This window comes from Mastomys coucha, unplaced genomic scaffold, assembly GCF_008632895.1.
Source record: "Mastomys coucha isolate ucsf_1 unplaced genomic scaffold, UCSF_Mcou_1 pScaffold12, whole genome shotgun sequence".
NCBI classification, from domain to species: domain Eukaryota; kingdom Metazoa; phylum Chordata; class Mammalia; order Rodentia; family Muridae; genus Mastomys; species Mastomys coucha.
Genome location: NW_022196894.1, coordinates 46,675,639 through 46,694,107, shown reverse-complemented (window position 1 = coordinate 46,694,107; position 18,469 = coordinate 46,675,639). Strand labels below are relative to the sequence as shown.

At 35.3% G+C, this 18,469-nt stretch overlaps 1 protein-coding gene across 2 annotated transcripts in view; it reads right to left on the bottom strand.

The window, feature by feature from the left end:
* Positions 1-10,308: 10,308 nt before the first annotated feature.
* Cip2a (cellular inhibitor of PP2A) overlaps positions 10,309-18,469 on the bottom strand; it is a 29,994-nt gene continuing 21,833 nt past the window's right edge. Inside the window, exons 15-21 of one of the 2 annotated variants that reach the window (XM_031364031.1) lie at positions 17,968-18,042; positions 17,765-17,875; positions 16,763-16,959; positions 15,804-15,917; positions 15,488-15,570; positions 14,417-14,556; positions 10,309-13,363 (exon numbers count right to left, since the gene is read on the bottom strand). In XM_031364031.1, coding sequence (XP_031219891.1) covers positions 13,193-13,363; positions 14,417-14,556; positions 15,488-15,570; positions 15,804-15,917; positions 16,763-16,959; positions 17,765-17,875; positions 17,968-18,042 — 891 coding nt within the window. In that variant the 3' untranslated portion in view covers positions 10,309-13,192. The remainder of the gene's footprint in view (positions 13,364-14,416; positions 14,557-15,487; positions 15,571-15,803; positions 15,918-16,762; positions 16,960-17,764; positions 17,876-17,967; positions 18,043-18,469) is intronic. The other variant, XM_031364032.1, reaches the window with a different exon arrangement.

Genomic DNA, 18,469 nt, shown 5'->3' with positions numbered 1-18,469 from the left:
AAATAACATCTAATTATTTCTTAAGGTACACTTTGCAAAGAAGATGTCAGGTATAAACAATATATTACTGTGCAGGACAGTTTGACTATCCCCTTTCCACCACCTCACAGCCCACCAATTTGCTATAGATTTGACTTCTCCAGAATGTCATAGAATTGGATTCCCACACTGCACCTCCTTTACATACTTTTTCACTTAGCAATATGTATTTATGCTGTCCCTAGCTTTACCAAGGGTTTGTGGCTAAGCTCTTTGTTGCCTTTTGATAGCATGCAGAGTATCTTCCTGTACCAAAGATGATAGCACATAAGGATGTAGGCACCAGTTTGACTTCATATTCAGTGAGTTGTGTAGGTGTTGTCTTTAGCAATGGGAGCTTGCCCTCAGTTTGTGAAGAGCAACATCCTGGAAACAATCTGGGCTGTTTGGGTGGTCCCATGGGATGCCTTTGACTTGCAACTCAACTACATATAACTCAGTTGTGATATTGGAAGCTTTATTTGAGCCAGTCTTCTTCATTATTTGGAGATTTTATTTAGATTGCCATCACAAATGTATTTATTTTAGGAAGCTTCTTCTGTATTAGGTTTCCATACCACCCCTCAAATGGCTCTTACTTTTAGCTCTGTCTACATTTTTTTCTTCATACCCTCTGTCTTACCTCTCCCCACTTGATCCTCCAGTTCCAGTCCCCAGCCCCAATACATGCATAATTGTCTATTCTATTTCTCTTCCCTAAGACCTATCTAATCCTTTACTCTAGCCTTACTACTGATTCTACAGATTGCAGCTTGTTTATCATTGGCTTAATAGCCAATATCCTCACATAAGGAAACACATACCATATTTGTCTTTTATGCCTGGGATACTTCACTCATAATGATTCCTTTCTAGCTTCAACTATTTACTAATAGGTTTCAATATTTTTTCATGGCTGAGTAATACTCCATTGTGTAAATGTGCCACATTTTCTTTATCCATTCATGAAGTGACATGCAGACTAAAGACTTTATGTCGGGTTTAAGTGAAATGTATAGTAAAGCCTTTGTGTCTGGCATTGAGTGATATGTTTCAGCAAAGCCTTTGCTATAATTCAGTTAATGTTTTGGGACTGTTTGAACCTTGAAGAAATGTTGTCCCATTCCAATCTCACTCTCATAAGGGAGTGAAGATTTTAAAAACAAGTGTACAAATAAAACATTTAGCAGTGATAATTCATAAAGAAATTTATTTTGAAAGAAATATTTAGTACACATATAACTACCATTTATTAAAGATGAAGGAAAATTTGAATAATGAGATGGATATACCTTCTTAGTTTTACAAGAAGAGTGAAGTCTTGCCTGAGTATTGGATATGCCAGGATATAAAATATATTCTGTGTTTTTCAGACCCAGTCAATATTTTCATTTCATAACTGTCAAATATAGATGACTACAAAATATGTTTTATATTTATATTATAGTTTTGAAGATTTAAAGTATTACAAATATTTAGAACATAGACAAAATCAGTCATTTCTTTAATAAGAACCTACCACTGTTTATTATGTACTTATATAAATGTATGTCTGTTATATAAATACATAAATATATATAATTTTCAAAAAGCTTGAATTATTTTTTACATATGCCATAACAATTTTATGTACCTACATATATTGCAAAAGCCTAGGTGACTATATTTAACATGGATCAATCAATTACCATAACAATATTGGTAATGAATACCACTGTGACTAAATTTCAGTGGACATTCTAATTCAAAATAAATACCTATAACTAAAGAATATTCATAACATTTTAAGCATGCATTACTTTGTATTTAAATAATGGGTATACTTTTTATAAAATACAAAATAAGCTTTAACAATCTTTTTCCAACACAAGAAGCTTGGACACACTATTTTTTTGAACCATTTCTATGGGAATTTCACAAATTATACAGGCTTTGTGGGTCTAGTTGAAGAGGAACAGTGTTGTTCTTTCCTAGGGCTTAGTCATAAGCTGTCCTATTTGAAGTCAGAGCAAAGGATAAGGCTAGATACACTATCTAATACATTAAACCTTTTGGCTTGTTGAGATTAAAATGAAACATACCTCTTGAAATATCACTCTAGAAAGTACCACAGAATAAACTCATATTGACTAGTAACACACTGCCAAATACGATGGTGTTACTGGAAGATTAGTTTTTAATAACACAATGAAACTGATCCAATCTTCTCTATTAACTATGAAAATGTCACTTTCTTATCAGATTCACATTAGAAGACCTTTTAAACGTATTATAGGATTATCTATTTTCTTTTGAAATAGCAAGACCCTGTAAAGACTGGGTTATTTGGAAATTACATAACTAAAATACCCAGTTATATTGTCCACACTTTAAAAAAAAAATTATTTTGAATTTAAATTCAATGAAAGCTAAAAAGGTATCATTATGGCCATTTTCTCTCCGGTGACTTTCTAAAGCGGGACCAGCTAGAAGGCTCAGGAGACAGGATCCTCTCAACCCCCATCTACTCCTAGGAGTGAAGGCGGTGGATCCGCAACCCTCTCTGCCCCTTCCCTGCAAGCAGAGAGCCTGCCTTCAGGGAGTATTTTAACCCAGGGACTCTGGTGAGATCTGCCATTTTCTCTCTGGTAACTTTCTAAGGTGGGACTAGCCGGGAGACACAGTCCTCACAAGTGGCAGGGCAACCTGGTCAGGATCCTTTCTACCTCAGACCACACCTAGGAGGGACAACAGACCCACAGCCCTCTCTGCACCTTTCCAGCAAGGGCAGATCCTGGGTGTGCTCTGACCCTTGGACTCAGGATGGACAACTGATCCACAATCATCTGTGCCCGGGAATTACCAGAGGAGAGCTGATTTTCCAGAAGTACTGACACCAGCTTATAGACCCACAGGAGGAACAAGCTCTAGTCAGAGATAGCAAGAACATCTAACACCAGAGATCAACAGAGGGTGAAAGGCAAATACAAGAATCTTACCGACAGAAACCAAGACTACTTGGCTTCATCAGAACCTAGTACTCCCACCACAGCAAATCCTGAATATCCCAAAACACTGGAAAAGCAAGATTTGGATCTAAAATCATATTTCACAATGGAGCTAGAGGAATTTTAAAAGGACATGGATAACTCCCTTAAAGAAATACAGGAGAATACTGGTTACAAGCTCTTAAAGAGAAAACAAAACAAAACAAAAAAATCCCATAAAGAATTACAGGAAATCCCAAGTAAAATCCCTTAATGAATTACAGGAAAACACAAACAAACAGGTGAAGGAATTGAGCAAAAACATCCAGGACATAAAAATGGAAGTAGAAACAATTAAGAAATCTCAAAGAGAGACAACTCTGGAGTGAGAAATCTTAGGAAAGAAGTCAGGAAACATAGATTCAAGGATTACCAACAGAATACAAGAGATAGAAGAGAGAATCTCAGGGGCAGAAGATGCCATAGAAAACATTGACACAACAGTCAAAGAAAATGCAAAATGCAAAAAGTTCCTAACCCAAAACACCCAGGAAATCCAGGACACAATGAGAAGACCAAACTTAAAGATAATGGGTATAGAAGAGAGTGAAGACCTCCAACTTAAAGGGCCAGTAAATATCTTCAACAAAATTATAGAAGAAAACTTCCATAACCTAAAGAAAGAGATGCCCATGAACATACAAGAAGCCTATAGAACTCCAAATAGACTGGACCAGAAAAGAAATTCCTCCTGCCACATAATATTCAGAACATCAAATGCACAAAACAAAGAAAGAATATTAAAAACAGTAAGGGAAAAAGGTCAAGTAACATATAAAGGCAGGCCTATCAGAATTGCACCAACTTCTCACCAGAGACTATGAAAGCTAGAAGATACTGAGCAGATGTCATACAGACCCTAAGAGAACACAAATGCCAGCCCAGACTACTATACCCAGCAAAATTCTCAATCACTGTAGATGGAGACACCAAAGTATTCCGTGACAAAACCAAATTTACACGGTATCTTTCCACAAATCCAGCCCTTCAAAGGGTAATAAATGGAAAACTTCAACACAAGGAGGGGAACTACATCTTTGAAAACGCAAAAGTGTAATCTTCCAACAAAACTGAAAGAAGATAGCCACATGAACGGAATTCCAACTCTAACAACAAAAATAACAGGAAGCAACAATTACTTTTCCTTAGTATCTATTAATATCAATGGACTCAATTCCCCAATCAAAAGACATAGACTATCAGATTGGGTACGTAAACACGACCCAACGTTTTGTTGCATACAGTAAACCCACCTGAGTGACAGACACTACCTCAGACTAGAAGACTAGAAAACAATTCTCCAAGTCAATGGTCCCAAGAAAAAAACTGGAGTAGCCATTCTAATATCAAATAAAATCGACTTTTACCCTAAAGTGATCAAGAAAATATGAGGAACACTTCATATTCATCAAAGGTACGATCTACCAAGAGGAACTCTCAATTCTGAACCTCTATGGTCCAAATGCAAGGGCATCTACATACATAAAAGAAACTTTACTTAAGCTCAAAGCACACATTGCACCGCACAATAATAGTGGGAGATTTCAACACCCCACTCTCTGCAATGGACAGATCATGGAAACAGAAACTAAACACAGACACAGTGAGACTAACAGAAGTTATGAAACAAATGGGTTTAACAGATATCTATAGAAACTTTTTTGTTTTTTATCCTAAAAAAAAGGATATACCTTCTTCTCTGCACCTCATGGTACCTTCTCCAAAACTGACCATATAATTGGTCAGAGATCCATTCATTTCCCTAAGAATTTCATGAGTTCATTGTTTTTAATAACTGAGAAGTACTCCATATACTAAAATTTCTGCATCCATTCCTCTGTTGAGGGACATCTGGGTTGTTTCCAGTTTCTGGCTATTATAAATAAGGCTGCTATGAACATGGTGAAGCATGTGTCCTTGTTTCATGTTGGAGCATCTTCTGGGCATATGCCCAGGAGAAGTATAGCTTGGCCCTCTGGTAGAACTATGTCCAATTTCTGGAGGAACTGCCAAACTGATTTCCAGAGTGGTTGTACCAGCTTGCAGTCCCACCAGCAATGGAGTGTTCCTCTTTCTCCACAACCTCTCCAGCATCTGCTGTCACCTGAGTGTTTTATCCTAGCTATTCTGACTGGTGTGAGGTGGAATCTCAGGGTTGTTTTGATTTGCATTTCCCTGATGACTTAGGATGTTGAACATTTCTTTAGGTGTTTCTCAGCCATTCGGTATTCATTAGTTGAGAATTCTTTGTTTAGCTCTGTACCCCATTTGTAATAGGGTTATTTGGTTCTCTGGAGTCTAACTTCTTGAGTTCTTTGTATACATTGGATATTAGCCCTCTATCAGATATAGGATTGGTAAAGATCTTTTCCCAATTTGTTGGTTGCTGTTTTGTCCTATAGACAGTGTCTTTTGCCTTACAGAAGTTTTCTAACTTTATGAGGTCCCATTTGTCAATTCTTGATCTTAGAGCTATTGGCGTTCTATTCAGGAATTTTTCCCCTGTGCCTATGTGCTCAAGGCTCTTCCCCACTTTCTTTTCTATTAGTTTCAGTGTATCGGGTTTGATGTGGAGGTCCCTGATCCACTTGGACTTGAACTTTGTACAAGGAGAAAGGAATGGATCGATTTGATTTCTTCTACATGCTAACCGCCACTTCAGCCACCATCATTTGTTGAAAATGCTGCCTTTTTTCCACTGTATGGTTTTAGCTCCTTTGTCAAAGATCAAGTGACCATAGGTATTTGGGTTCAATTCTAGGTCTTCAGTTCTGTTCCATTGATCTAACTGCCTGTAGATCAATGCAGTTTTTATCACAATTGGTTTGTAGTACAGCTTAAGGTCCAGGGTGGTGATTCTACCAGAGATTCCTTTATTGTTGAGAATAGTTTTGGCTATCCTGGTTTTTTTGTTATTCCAGATGAATTTGCAAATTGCTCTTTCTAAGTTTGTGAAGAATTGAGTTGGAATTTTAATGGGGATTGCATTGAATCTGTAGATTGCTTTCCTCAAGATGACCATTTTTACTATATTAATCTTGCCAATCCATGAGCATGGGAGATCATTCCATCTTCTGAGATCTTCAGTTTCCTTCTTCAGAGTCTTGATGTTCTTGTCAAACAGATCTTTTACTTGCTTAAAGTCAAACCAAAGAATTTTTATATTATTTGTGACTATTGTGAAGGGTGTTGTTTCCTAATTTCTTTCTCCACCTGTTTATCCTTTGTGTAAAGGAAAGCCACTGATTTGCTTGTGTTAATTTTATATCCAGCTACTTCACTGAGGTTGTTTATCAGGTTTAGGAGCTCTCTGGTGGAATTTTTGGGGTCACTTAAGTATACTATCATATCATCAGCAAATAGTGATAATTTGACTTCTTCCTTTCCAATTCATATTCCTTTGACTTCCTTTTGTTGTCTAATTGTTCTGGCTAGGACTTCAAGTACAATATTGAATAGGTAGGGAGAGAGTGGGCAGCCTTTTCTAGTTCCTTATTTTAGTGGGATTGCTTCAAGTTTCTCTCCATTTAGTTTGATGTTGGCTACTGGCTTTCTATATATTGCTTTTAAGCTTAAGTAATTAATTAATTCCTGATTAATTCCTGATCTTTCCAAGACTTTTATCATGAAGGGATGTTGGATTTTGTCAAATGCTTTCTCAGCATCTAATGAGATGATCATATGTTTTTTTTTTCTGAGTTTGTTTATATAGTGAATTACGTTGATGGATTTCCATATATTGAACTATCCGTGCATGCTTGGGATAAAGTCTACTTGATTATGATGGATGATCATTTTGATGTGTTCTTAGATTCGGTTTGCAAGAATTTTATTGAGAATTTTTCATCAATATTCATAAGGGAAATTGGTCTGAAGCCTTCTTTCTTTGTTAGGTCTTTCTGTGGTTTAGATATAAGAGTAATTGTGGCTTTATAGAATGAATTAGGTAGAGTACCTTCTGTTTTTGTTTTGTGGAATAGTTTGAGGAGTATTGGGATTAGGTCTTCTTTGAAGGTCTGATAAAACTTTGCACTAAACCCATCTGGTCCAGGGCTGTTTTTGGTTGGGAGACTATTAATGACTGTTTAGATCCTTGATCTGATCTTGATTTAACTTTGGTACCTTGTATCTGTCTAGAAAATTGTCCATTTCATCCAGGTTTTCCAGTTTTGTTGAGTATAGGCTTTTGTAGTAGGATCTCATGATTTTCTGGATTTCCTCGGTGTCTGTTATTATGTCTCCTTTATCATTTCTTATCTTGTTAATTAGGATACTATCTTTGTGCCCTCTAGTTAGTCTGGCTAATGGTTTATCTATTTTGTTTACTTTCTCAAAGAACCAGCTCCTGGTTTGGTTGATTCTTTGCATAGTTCTTTTTGTTACTATTTGGTTCATTTTAGCCCTGAGTTTGATTATTTCTTGCCTTTGACTCAACTTGGATGAATTTGCTTCTTTTTGTTCTAGAGCTTTCATATGTGCTGTCAAATTGCTGGTGTATGCTCTTTCCAGTTTCTTTTTGTAGGCACTTAAAGCTATGAGTTTTCCACTTAGGACTGCTTTCATTGTGTCCCATAAGTTTGGGTATGTTGTGGCTTCATTTTCATTAAACTCTATAAAGTTTTTAATTTCTTTATTTCTTCTATGTCCAAGTTATCATTGAGTAGAGTGTTGTTAAGTTTCCATGTGTATGTGGGCTTTCTATTGTTTATGTTGTTATTGAGGAGCAGCCTTAGTCCATGGTGATTTGATAGGATGCGAGGAATTATTTCAATCTTCTTGTATCTGTTGAGGCCTGATTTGTGACCAATTATATGGTCAATTTTGGAGAAGGTACCATGAGGTGCTGAGAAGGTATATCCTTTTTTTTTTTAGGATAAAAAGTCCTATAGATTGTTAAACCCATCTGTTTAATAACTTCTGTTAGTCTCACTGTGTCTTTGTTTAGTTTCTGTTTCCATGTTCTGTCCATTGCAGAGAGTGGCTTGCTGAAATCTTCCAGTATTATTGTGTGCAGTGCAATGTGTCCTTTGAGCTTAAGTAAAGTTTCTTTTATGAATGTAGATGCCCTTGTGTTTGGTGCAGAGGTTCAGAATTGAGAGTTTGTCTTGGTAGATCATACCTTTGATGAGCATGAAGTGTTCCTCCTTATCTTTTTTGATCACTTTAAGGTGAAAGTTGATTTCATTCAATATTGGAATGGCTACTTCAGCTTTTTTCTTGGGACCTTGGCTTGGAATTTTATTCTGAGGTAGTGTCTGTCTTTGTCACTCAGGTGGGTTTCCTGTATGCAACAAAATGTTGGGTCCTGTTTACATACCCAGCCTGATAGTCTATGTCTTTTTATTGGGGAGTTGAGTACAATGATATTAATAGATATTAGAAAGAGTAGTTGTTGCTTCCTGTTATTTTTGTTGTTAGAGTTGGAATTCTGTTCATGTGGCCATCTTCTTAAAGTTTTGTTGGAAGATTACTTTCTTGCTTTTTCTAAGATGTAGTTTCCCTCCTTATGTTGGAGTTTTCCATTTATTACCCTTTGAAGGGCTGGATTTGTGGAAAGATACTGTGTAAATTTGGTTTTGTCATGGAACAAATACTTTGGTTTCTCCATCTATGATAATTGAGAGTTTTGCTGGGTATATTAGCCTGGGCTGGCATTAGTGTTTTTAGGATCTGTATGACATCAACCCAGAATCTTCTGACTTTCATAGTCTCTGGGGAGAAATCTGGTATAATTCTGATAGGTCTGCTTTTATATGTTACTTGACCTTTTTCCCTTACTGTCTTTAATATTTTTTGTTTTGTGCATTTGGTGTTTTGACTATTATGTGGCAGGAGGAATTTCTTTTCTGGTCCAGTCTATTTGGAGTTCTATAGGCTTCTTGTATGTTCATGGGCATCTCTTTCTTTAGGTTAGGGAAGTTTTCTTCTATATTTTGTTGAAGATATTTACTGGCCCTTTAAGTTGGAGGTCTTCACTCTCTTCTATACCCATTAGCCTTAGGTTTGGTCTTCTCACTGTGTCCTGGATTTTCTGGATGTTTTGGGGTAGGATTTTGCATTTTGTGTTTTCTTTGACTGTTGTGTCAATGTTTTCTTTGGTATCTTCTGCACCTTAGATTCTCTCTTCTATCTCTTGTATTCTGTTGGTGATGCTTGCATCTATGGTTCCTGACTTCTTTCCTAGGATTTGTATCTCTAGAGTTGTCTCTTTGTGATTTATTATCTGTTTCTACCTCCGTTTTTAGGTCCTAGATGGTTTTGTTCAATCTCTTTACCTCTTTGGTTGTGCTTTCCTGTGTTTTCTCTTTATGTGCTTGAACCTGTTTACCTGTTTTCTCCTGTATTTCTTTAAAAGTTATTTATGTCCTTCTTAAATTCTTGTATCATCATCGTGAGATGATTTTAGATCCAAATCTTGCTTTTCTAGTGTTTTGGGATATCCAGAGCTTGCTGTGGTGGGAGTACTAGGTTCTGATGAAGCCAAGTAGTCTTGGTTTCTGTTGGTAAGATTCTTGTGTTTGCCTTTCGCCATCAGTTGATCTCTGGTGTTAGATGTTCTTGCTGTCTCTGGCTGGAGCTTGTTCCTCCTGTAGGCCTGTAATTCTGTGTCAGCACTTCTGGGAGATCAGCTCTCCCCTGGTAAGACCCATGTAGAGGGCTGTGGATCAGCCATCCCTCCTGAGTCCTGGGGTCAGAGCACACCCTGGAGACAGCCTCTCCACTTGTGGAAAAGGTGCAGAGAGGGCTGTGGATCTGCTGTCCCTCCTAGGTGTAGATGGAGGTAGAAAGGATCCTGTCCCATCTTCCCAGCCACTTCTGAGGCCTGTGCCTCCCGACTGGTTAGTTAGGGTTTCTAATGCTGTGAAGAGACACCATGACTATAGCAACTAATATAGAAAAATATTTAATTGGGGCTCTCTCACAGATTCAGAGGTTTATTCCATTATTATGGTAGAAAGGATGGCAGCATGCAAGCAGACAAGGTGCTGGAGTTCTACATCAGGATTTGCAAGCAGCAGGAAGAAACTCGGAACCATTGGCATGGCTTGAGCATCTGAGACCTCAAAGGCTGCCCACAGTGACATACTTCAACAATTCCACACCTACACCAAGGTCACACCTCCCAGTAGTGACCTCCTGAGCCTATGGGGCCATTTTTATGCAAACTACTACAGAAGTATTTGTTCAAGTTGTTAAGTATAAATAGTAAAAGGAAATAGAATAGTTGTGTATTTTAGAAAATATCTCACAAAAATTATGCAAATTTGTGTAAAATTTGTAATTTATTTCTTGTTTTGTTATTTTCTTTGGGTCATGGTATACATAGTCTAAATCCTCAACTATGGTAAAATAGTATGAACCTGATTAAAAACTTTATAGAAAAGTGTGTATGTGTATTTATGTGTGCATGTACACACACACACATACACACACACATATATTTTGGTTTTAAAATGTGAGGTACACAGAACCAGAAACAAAACACATATTATAAAATTTAGCTAACTCCTATTCTACCAACCTCCAACATTTCATCCTTATGTAAAATAAAACCTAACTGTGTAGCTGGATTGACCTTAAACTTGTAATCCACCTGTCTCTCTCCGCTTTCAAGGTGTGAGAGTCGTAGGCACACAGCACTGTATCTAGGTATAAAAGCTTAATTTATAAATAAGGTACTAAGAGGAAATAACAATCAACAATAAAAAAAACAGTAATTATAAAAAGGTCATGTAGAGAGTCATTTAATTATAGTATTCATCTTAAAATAGTATTGTACTTATCCTACTTCCTTTATGTGTGGTATAATAATCTAAGCTGACTACTTTTATATGTTTTAGAGCCATTATTAAGTATTATAAAATAAGGGTTAGTTAAATACAGCACTTTAGTACCCGAGAACATAATCTGATAACTGGGTTGAATAGTATGTAGCCATATTACAAGTAGAATATGTAGTAGAGACATGATGGTAAAGAGATGATACATAATCCACAATAGAGTGGGAAGACAGAAAATTTTATCAACTCAGACTCGTGCTATTTAAAACTTTGCATTATTACTTCTATTTTTCAGATAAAATTTTATTATTGTAACTGAAACTATAGGAAACAAAATGAACCATTAAGCAAGTCTAACCTGGGTCCCATGGGTAGCATTCAACCCAGGATATCTATGAATGCAGCCCAAAATATTGTAGATCATCTCATATCACAATGTCCATAGATAATAGATACCCAGTATCTATTAAAACAAGCTAAATATCCAACTTTTCAGCTCCATATATCACATTTTAAGAGTTCAACAGAATGTATAACTAATAGGTATTAGGTAGCACACACATAATTCTATGGGGTAACCTGGGGTTATATGTATGCATGTATATACATATATATGTATGTATATGTACACATATGTACACACACACACACACACAGTGCCTAGAGATATTGTATAGTTTTATTTTATTGTCCCTAGAACTTATGGTTCATTCACTAACTTCCCTTTAACTTTTTATTCTAACTGTGGAATCCTGAGTTCTGGGATTAAAGGTGTGTGCCACCACTTCCCAGCTATAATTCTTAATGCAATTACTAAAATGCAAATATGATTAATTTCTAAACACAAGTTTATATTCTCTATGACTGAAAGACAAAAGCAAGGGCTGGAGGGATGACTCGGCAGTTAAGAGCACTGACTGGTCTTCTAGAAGTCCTGAATTCAATTCCCAGCAACTAATGCCCTCACACCAGAGTATGTCTGAAGACAGCTATAGTGCACTCATATACATAAAATATAAAAATTCTTTAAAAAAAAAAGACAGAAGCAAAGCTAAGCTCACTTAAATCATATATGGTGATGAATGTAGAGTAATGGCATAATAAGGAAATCAAAGTACTGATCTAAAATGTTTTCTAAACACACCACACCTATGCTTCATTTAAATGAAAAGTACTAAAAAATTCACTTGAATGAATGAAATACCAGAACAAGGATACATAACTTCTGCTTAAAATCCAATGTCTCAATTGAAAACTACTTATACATTAAATGTGTATTGTACTACAAGAAATAACATTTCTGATTAGCTAGAATAGAAATCCAGTTACTCTTGACAGCGATGATGGGCTTTCAACATACAACATTTTAAGAAATAATTCTATTTTGTAATATAATATATAGTGATATAGTAGATCACACTAGCAATCCTAGTGCTTAGGAGGCCAAGGCAGGAAGGAGATCACTATGAGTTAAGACACACAGGAGCTCCATAGTGAGTTCAAGATCAGAGAGAAACTGTATTTTATAAATTAAACAAAATTAAAAAACAATAGCAAAAAATAAAAACAGAAAGCCAGAGAGAATTAAAGGCCACCTTAGGTTACTCTATAAGATCTTAAAAAAAAAAAAAAGCAACAACAAAAGCCAAACAAAAGAAAATTGCAAATAATTATGCACATTTTTAATTTTAGGAGACTATGAAATCATTTAACATAATGGATACTTTCCTATTTTTAAACATTATTTCTGATAGCTAGAGCACTGTTTCTAAATTTAGAGTTTAGGCTATATATTATTTCATCTTAAATGCAGTAATAAAGTTCTTTCAATCTATTTTCTGTTAACTTTAGAGAGAAATTTCTTTAGTATCAGAACATTTTTTAACTAGTTGATCTTAATTAATCTTTCAAGACTGCTGTATCAAGAAAGTTACTTAGCAAATATATCACTTGGTGATGGTGATAATATTTTGGTCAATGATAGATCATATTTTTATTACCATAGTCCAAAAGACGATAGAGCCTAGTGACCGTGTATTCCTAACCGTCTGTGTGTCTAGTCTAGCATGTTCACAGAATAAAGTACTTACAAGCACATTTATGTACATTCATTCATGGTTGATATTAAGTAATCCACAACTATAATCATAAGTGAGAATATATAAGACATAAGAGTAAACATTAAAAAAAACAAAATCTAAAAAGAAATTCTATTCCAAAGAATAAATAAAACTTACAACTTTTACTGTTAATAGATAGAAAAAAAATAATTGTTTTGAAGTCACAATTTCCTCCATTTACTGCCACCTCCAATATATAAATACAAGAAAAGTATATCCATGTACAAATTCCCCAAAGTCAGAATGTTTATATACTAAGGTTCACAGTTTCTGGGCTTATTTTTCCACCACTTAAACTGTGGATCATTGCTATCATGTGAGAATGTTTGTTCAACTCCTCTTGCTGAAGTTTCACCAAAGACTCTTTCTCTTCCAAACGACCTTCTAATTGAGCCTTGTGCATTTCTAAGGAGGAAGCCTAAGACACAAGGAAAGAATGACAAGAAATAAAAATAAATAGGTCAGAAAGGTTTTTCATCTGAGATAATTTAAGTGTCCTTTAATTTTTATTTGTGTCATTTTAGAACAGATTATATACATTTTAATTAAATTATATGGTGAATCTAAGACAAAATAATAGGAATTGAAACTTTTAAATAATCCTTTAAGTTAATAATAACAGCAAACACTCAGGAGGCAGATGGATTTCTGTACATTCAAGGCAAGAGTGGTCTACATAGCAAAGTTCAGGCCAGTCAGGGCTACAAAATGAGACCTGTTTTTCCCTCTCTCTCTCTCTTTCCTTCTCTCTCTCTCTCTCTCTCTCTCTCTCTCTCTCTCTCTCTCTCTCTCATGCACACACACAAACATACCACAGCCAATATAGCAGTACAACTTATTTTTTTGCAAAAAATATTACATACTATGTAGTACTTTAAAAATAACTACGTTAATGCAGAATATCTCCAAATTGTCATTCTCTCAGGTTTAAAGTTCCTTGTGCTACACTTGCTTTATAGTAGTTCAATTGTGAAGTTGGGTTAGTCTTACCTTCAATGCAGTAAATGGGCTAGGAAAGCACAATTCATAGCTATATCTCAAGTTATACAGTCATAATACTATACAAGCAATAGATTAAAATTTTCAATGTAAATATCTATTATTTGGGTCATATATAAGTTCAGATTCTATTTTCTCTTTGGTGACTTACAAGTGCTAATATCTTGATAATTATATATGTTAAAGAGAAGATAATTAAGAAAAATTAGGAGTTCTTTACTAATAAAAGGCTCTAAACAATATAAAACAAGTTGTCTAAATATAGTTATCTATATAAAGCCACCAACATGTCACATGAAGACCTATGTACCCTTTCTATAGTCTCTATACACTAAAAAGCTGTTAAGTACACATTTAATAAATCTTCAATGACTTTAAATTATTTTAAAAAAACAGAAATTAATCCACCTATGTTCACCTTTTCAAAAACTATTTTTTCATTTTCCTGCCAAGGAAAACTGAGGAGTCTTACCTTAATACTCAGCTCTTTTCTTATCTGTTCTGTTCTGCTTAATTCTTTTCTAAGGACACCAATGGTTTCCTGCTTATCTTCCTTTTCCTTTTGTAAAACATTAATTTTTTCTTCTTGGGATTTTGCTCTTTTATGCAAATCTAAAAACAAACAGTTAACCATACTTATAAAAAAGTTAAGTAGCTAGTATAAAAAAAAATGAGGAAAATCAAATGTCTTGTTGGAAACTTTTTTATATATATAAAATTTACTAACTAAAAGAACTACCTCAAGGGAGAGAGATGGCTGAGAAGGCAAAAGTGCTCACCATCACCTGAACGAAGCCCTAGAGCCTATGCAGTGGAAGAAGAGGTCTGACTCTCCTGAGTTATTCTCTCACCTCCACAGGGGCAGCCCCTACCCCCACCCAATAAGTATAAAGAATAAATAAATACAGTACCCCCAAATTCTTTCCTTTGACTAGTATTCTATTTAAAATAGCAAGTCTTTATGTCTTTCTCTGTTCTAAACAAGCATTGGGGTAGGGAGGAGGGAAACACACAGAGTTTAATGGCTACTGGAAATTTGAGAGCAAAAATCATGGCTCAGTCTCTATATACTAAGGAAGAAAACAGTAATGGCTGTGTAAGTCATTTCACAGAGAACAGCATTTAGAGACTAGAAACAGTACTGCCACCTGCTGTCAGTTTAAACATTTTTTAAAAAGGGCCATCATTTCTTGTAACCCTACTAAAAGACCATCATTTGCTACTTGATCACATAAATGAAAATGTTTTTGTAAAAATTCAAAGAGAAGGGAAACTATGAGAAGTTGGGGCTTAAGAGATGGTACAGCAGCTAAGAGTAGACACTGCTTTTGCAGAAAATTTATCCAACACCTCTTCCATTGCCACCTCCAACAAGTACATAGTCCCACTACCCATATACACACATAGAATAAGAATAAAAAAACCCTTAAAATAAAGTAGGAAAGTAAATATTAGTAATTAACTAAAATAAACCATGCTCTGATTTTCTTCAAAATCAAAATATGCTGAAAACATGTTCCCTGTTTCAAACAAAGCAGCTTACCTGATAGTTTACATTCTCTGTCTGCTAACTGGCTCTGGACTTCTTTTTTCTGTTCTTCTTTCTCTATCAACTGAGCAATAGTTCTGAAGTTATAAAAGAAAAATTATTGAATCAAATTACTTGTGCTATTTTTCCTCCAAAACTATAAAGTACAAATCATAAAAACTGTAATTACCTATAAATAGGACAAAGTTATATTCTAATCTGAAAGAAAAGTTCTATTAGCTATCAATAAAAAAGCAATATTCTATATATAGAGAGAATCACTGTCCTTCCAAAATAACAAACAATTAGAATATAGAACTAAAGGTTTCACTTTTCATTTTGTTGCTTGAGTGACTCGTTCAACTTTTTCATTGTCTCAATGTGTTTACTCAGGGATTCACATGTAGTCTGTAAGTCAGTATTCTTCTTTTCAGTAGCTTCGTTTCTAAGAAGACAATGGAGGAAAAGCAGTATAGACATCTGGAAGTACCTATCAATATTATACATGCTTATGCTTACACTCTTGAACTACGCACACAGTTTACATAAAAAGCTCACTGCATGATTCAATGACAATAAAAGGCAAATTAAGTGGTAACACACATTTCTGTGGTATTAGGTAAAATGACATGAAATTCCCAGTATTGAACTAAAATTTTCTAAAATGACCACTGTCAGTTTTAATATTGTGACAACTAAGTTGACTCAATCATTTCTTTATGCATGGATTTGTGTGTACACCAGATTATGTCTGTACCATGGTGTGAGTGTGTGATGTATGAGCACATCCAGTCTCCCCTTTTATCACGAACGTGCTGGGGATCCAGCTTGGGTTGCCAGGCTTGGTTACTACCTGACCCATCTTGCTGGTCCTCATTTGGTAATGGAGCACAGCAGTGTCTCTGAACCAAGCACTATTTGTTCTAGGCCATAGTGACCAGTCAGGGACTGAAAAAAAGAAACTTGTTCTTGAGAAGCTTACATCCCAAATAATCTGTGATTTTATAAATAAATTAAAGAAGTAAATAAAGAAAGAGGTTCCTACTTTTTCCAATTTTGCCAATGAGTTTGAGGAATAAAGTTCATTTGCTGGAACTTGTAAAATATTATTACTTCATGTCTGTTGTTTCTGTCCTCACTCAGCTCACGTTTACACAGCCTTAGATCTCTTAAGAACTACTTACTTAATGGTGTCACATTAGTTTAAGAAATGCTTTCAAAATCACTTAAGGTTGAGGAAATGTGGCATATTCACTTAGGTTCTAACTTTACACAGAAACCTCTATTTACCTTTGAACAAGTTCCATGTAGGACTTTGTCAGTATTTCATGTTCTTCAGCCACAGACTCCAACTTCTTATTGTATTGAAAGAGATGCTCAATATCATTTTGGGCTCTTTCTGACTCGAGCTGTTGTGACTTCAGCAACACACTAAGCTCTTCGTTTTTTCTCTCAACTTCTCGTAACATACTCGCAAGTGTTCGTGCCTCAAGAGAAAACGAAACATGAACTTTTTCACTATCACATATACACACATCATATTGCAATGCTTGGATAAAATGTATCACATGGTGGTGGTAGTTCCACTGCATTATTTTGCCTACTTATAATAAAGCCATCTTAGCTTAAGTATACTATGTGATGTTGGCACAACAAAACTGTCTAACACTACTCTCAGACTATATTAAACAATGCATGTGTGTAATATGAGCACACATAATTGATAAATTATACAATTTAAAAGAGATACAAATATCTAAGTCAGCATCTACTGGCTATAGAAAACTATATCCATTTTATATTCTTAATTCTTCCAAATCCGAGTCAGGTATTTGCACATATATAATGTACATGAAACTCAAATCTAAACACAAAACTTATATTTGATATTCCTCATATATATAATCAGACAAAAGTTAAACTTGTATATAAAACATTTCCATAGTGAAGAATTTTCCACCTATAACATCATGATAGCATTCAAAGTTACTTTTAAAAACTGAATTAATTTTTTGTGTGTGAGTATGTTTATGTCTGGGTATATGCATACTATCATATATAGAGGTCAGAGACTAGCTTGTAGAAAACAGTTTTCTCTTTCTACCATATGTGTCCTGGGGATTGAATTCAGCTTATCAGGATTGGTGACAAAGACCTTCATCTATTGCTCTATCTCACCACCTCAGATAAATGCATTAGCAACACACTTATAACTAGTACTGTGCATGGTTTTCGTTTCACTAATCAGGTTTTCTACAAATCAGACATGCTTTATTGATATACTGTACAGACCTCTGTCTCTGCTTGAGTTCTTTGACAGCGATACTGAGCAATTAGTCTGTCAGCCTGAGCAAGAGCCAGGGCTTTTGCTTCCAGGAGATCTTGTAACCTGCTCTCTTTAGACTAGAAGAAAATACACAGTTAACGTCCATTGTTTAGAAAAACATGTTTGAAATGCATGCATCATTATACAGTTAAAACAAGCATGTACTTACGGCTAATGTGGAAAGTTTCATCTCATAAACATCCATTATGTCAGATATTCTTATATCATTAATCTGATCCTTTACCTGGTTTTGACAGAGTTCAATTCAGAAAATTATAAATTTAGTGAAAGAATAAAAATCTACCTTGTAACTAAATCATTAAAGCTAAAGAATAAAATATATGTTGTATCAGGTAGGTTACAAATAATTCACTAATTTGGCTATCAGAGTGAGGTTCAGCATTCATATGGTGATTTAAAAATACTTCTTATTCCCATGGGCAGACAGGAAAGGGAGAGAATAAGAAATGAGAGTTGGCTTTTTATTTGCCTTTTTTTAAAAATGTTTAATATTTTAAAATTATTTTTCTCTGCAAAATGGCCAGATTTTGCCAGGCAGTGGTGGTGCACGCCTTTAATTCTAGCACTTGGGAGGCAGAGGCAGGCGGATTTCTGAGTTGAAGACCAGCCTGGTCTACAGAGTGAGTTCCAGGACAGCCAAGGCTACACAG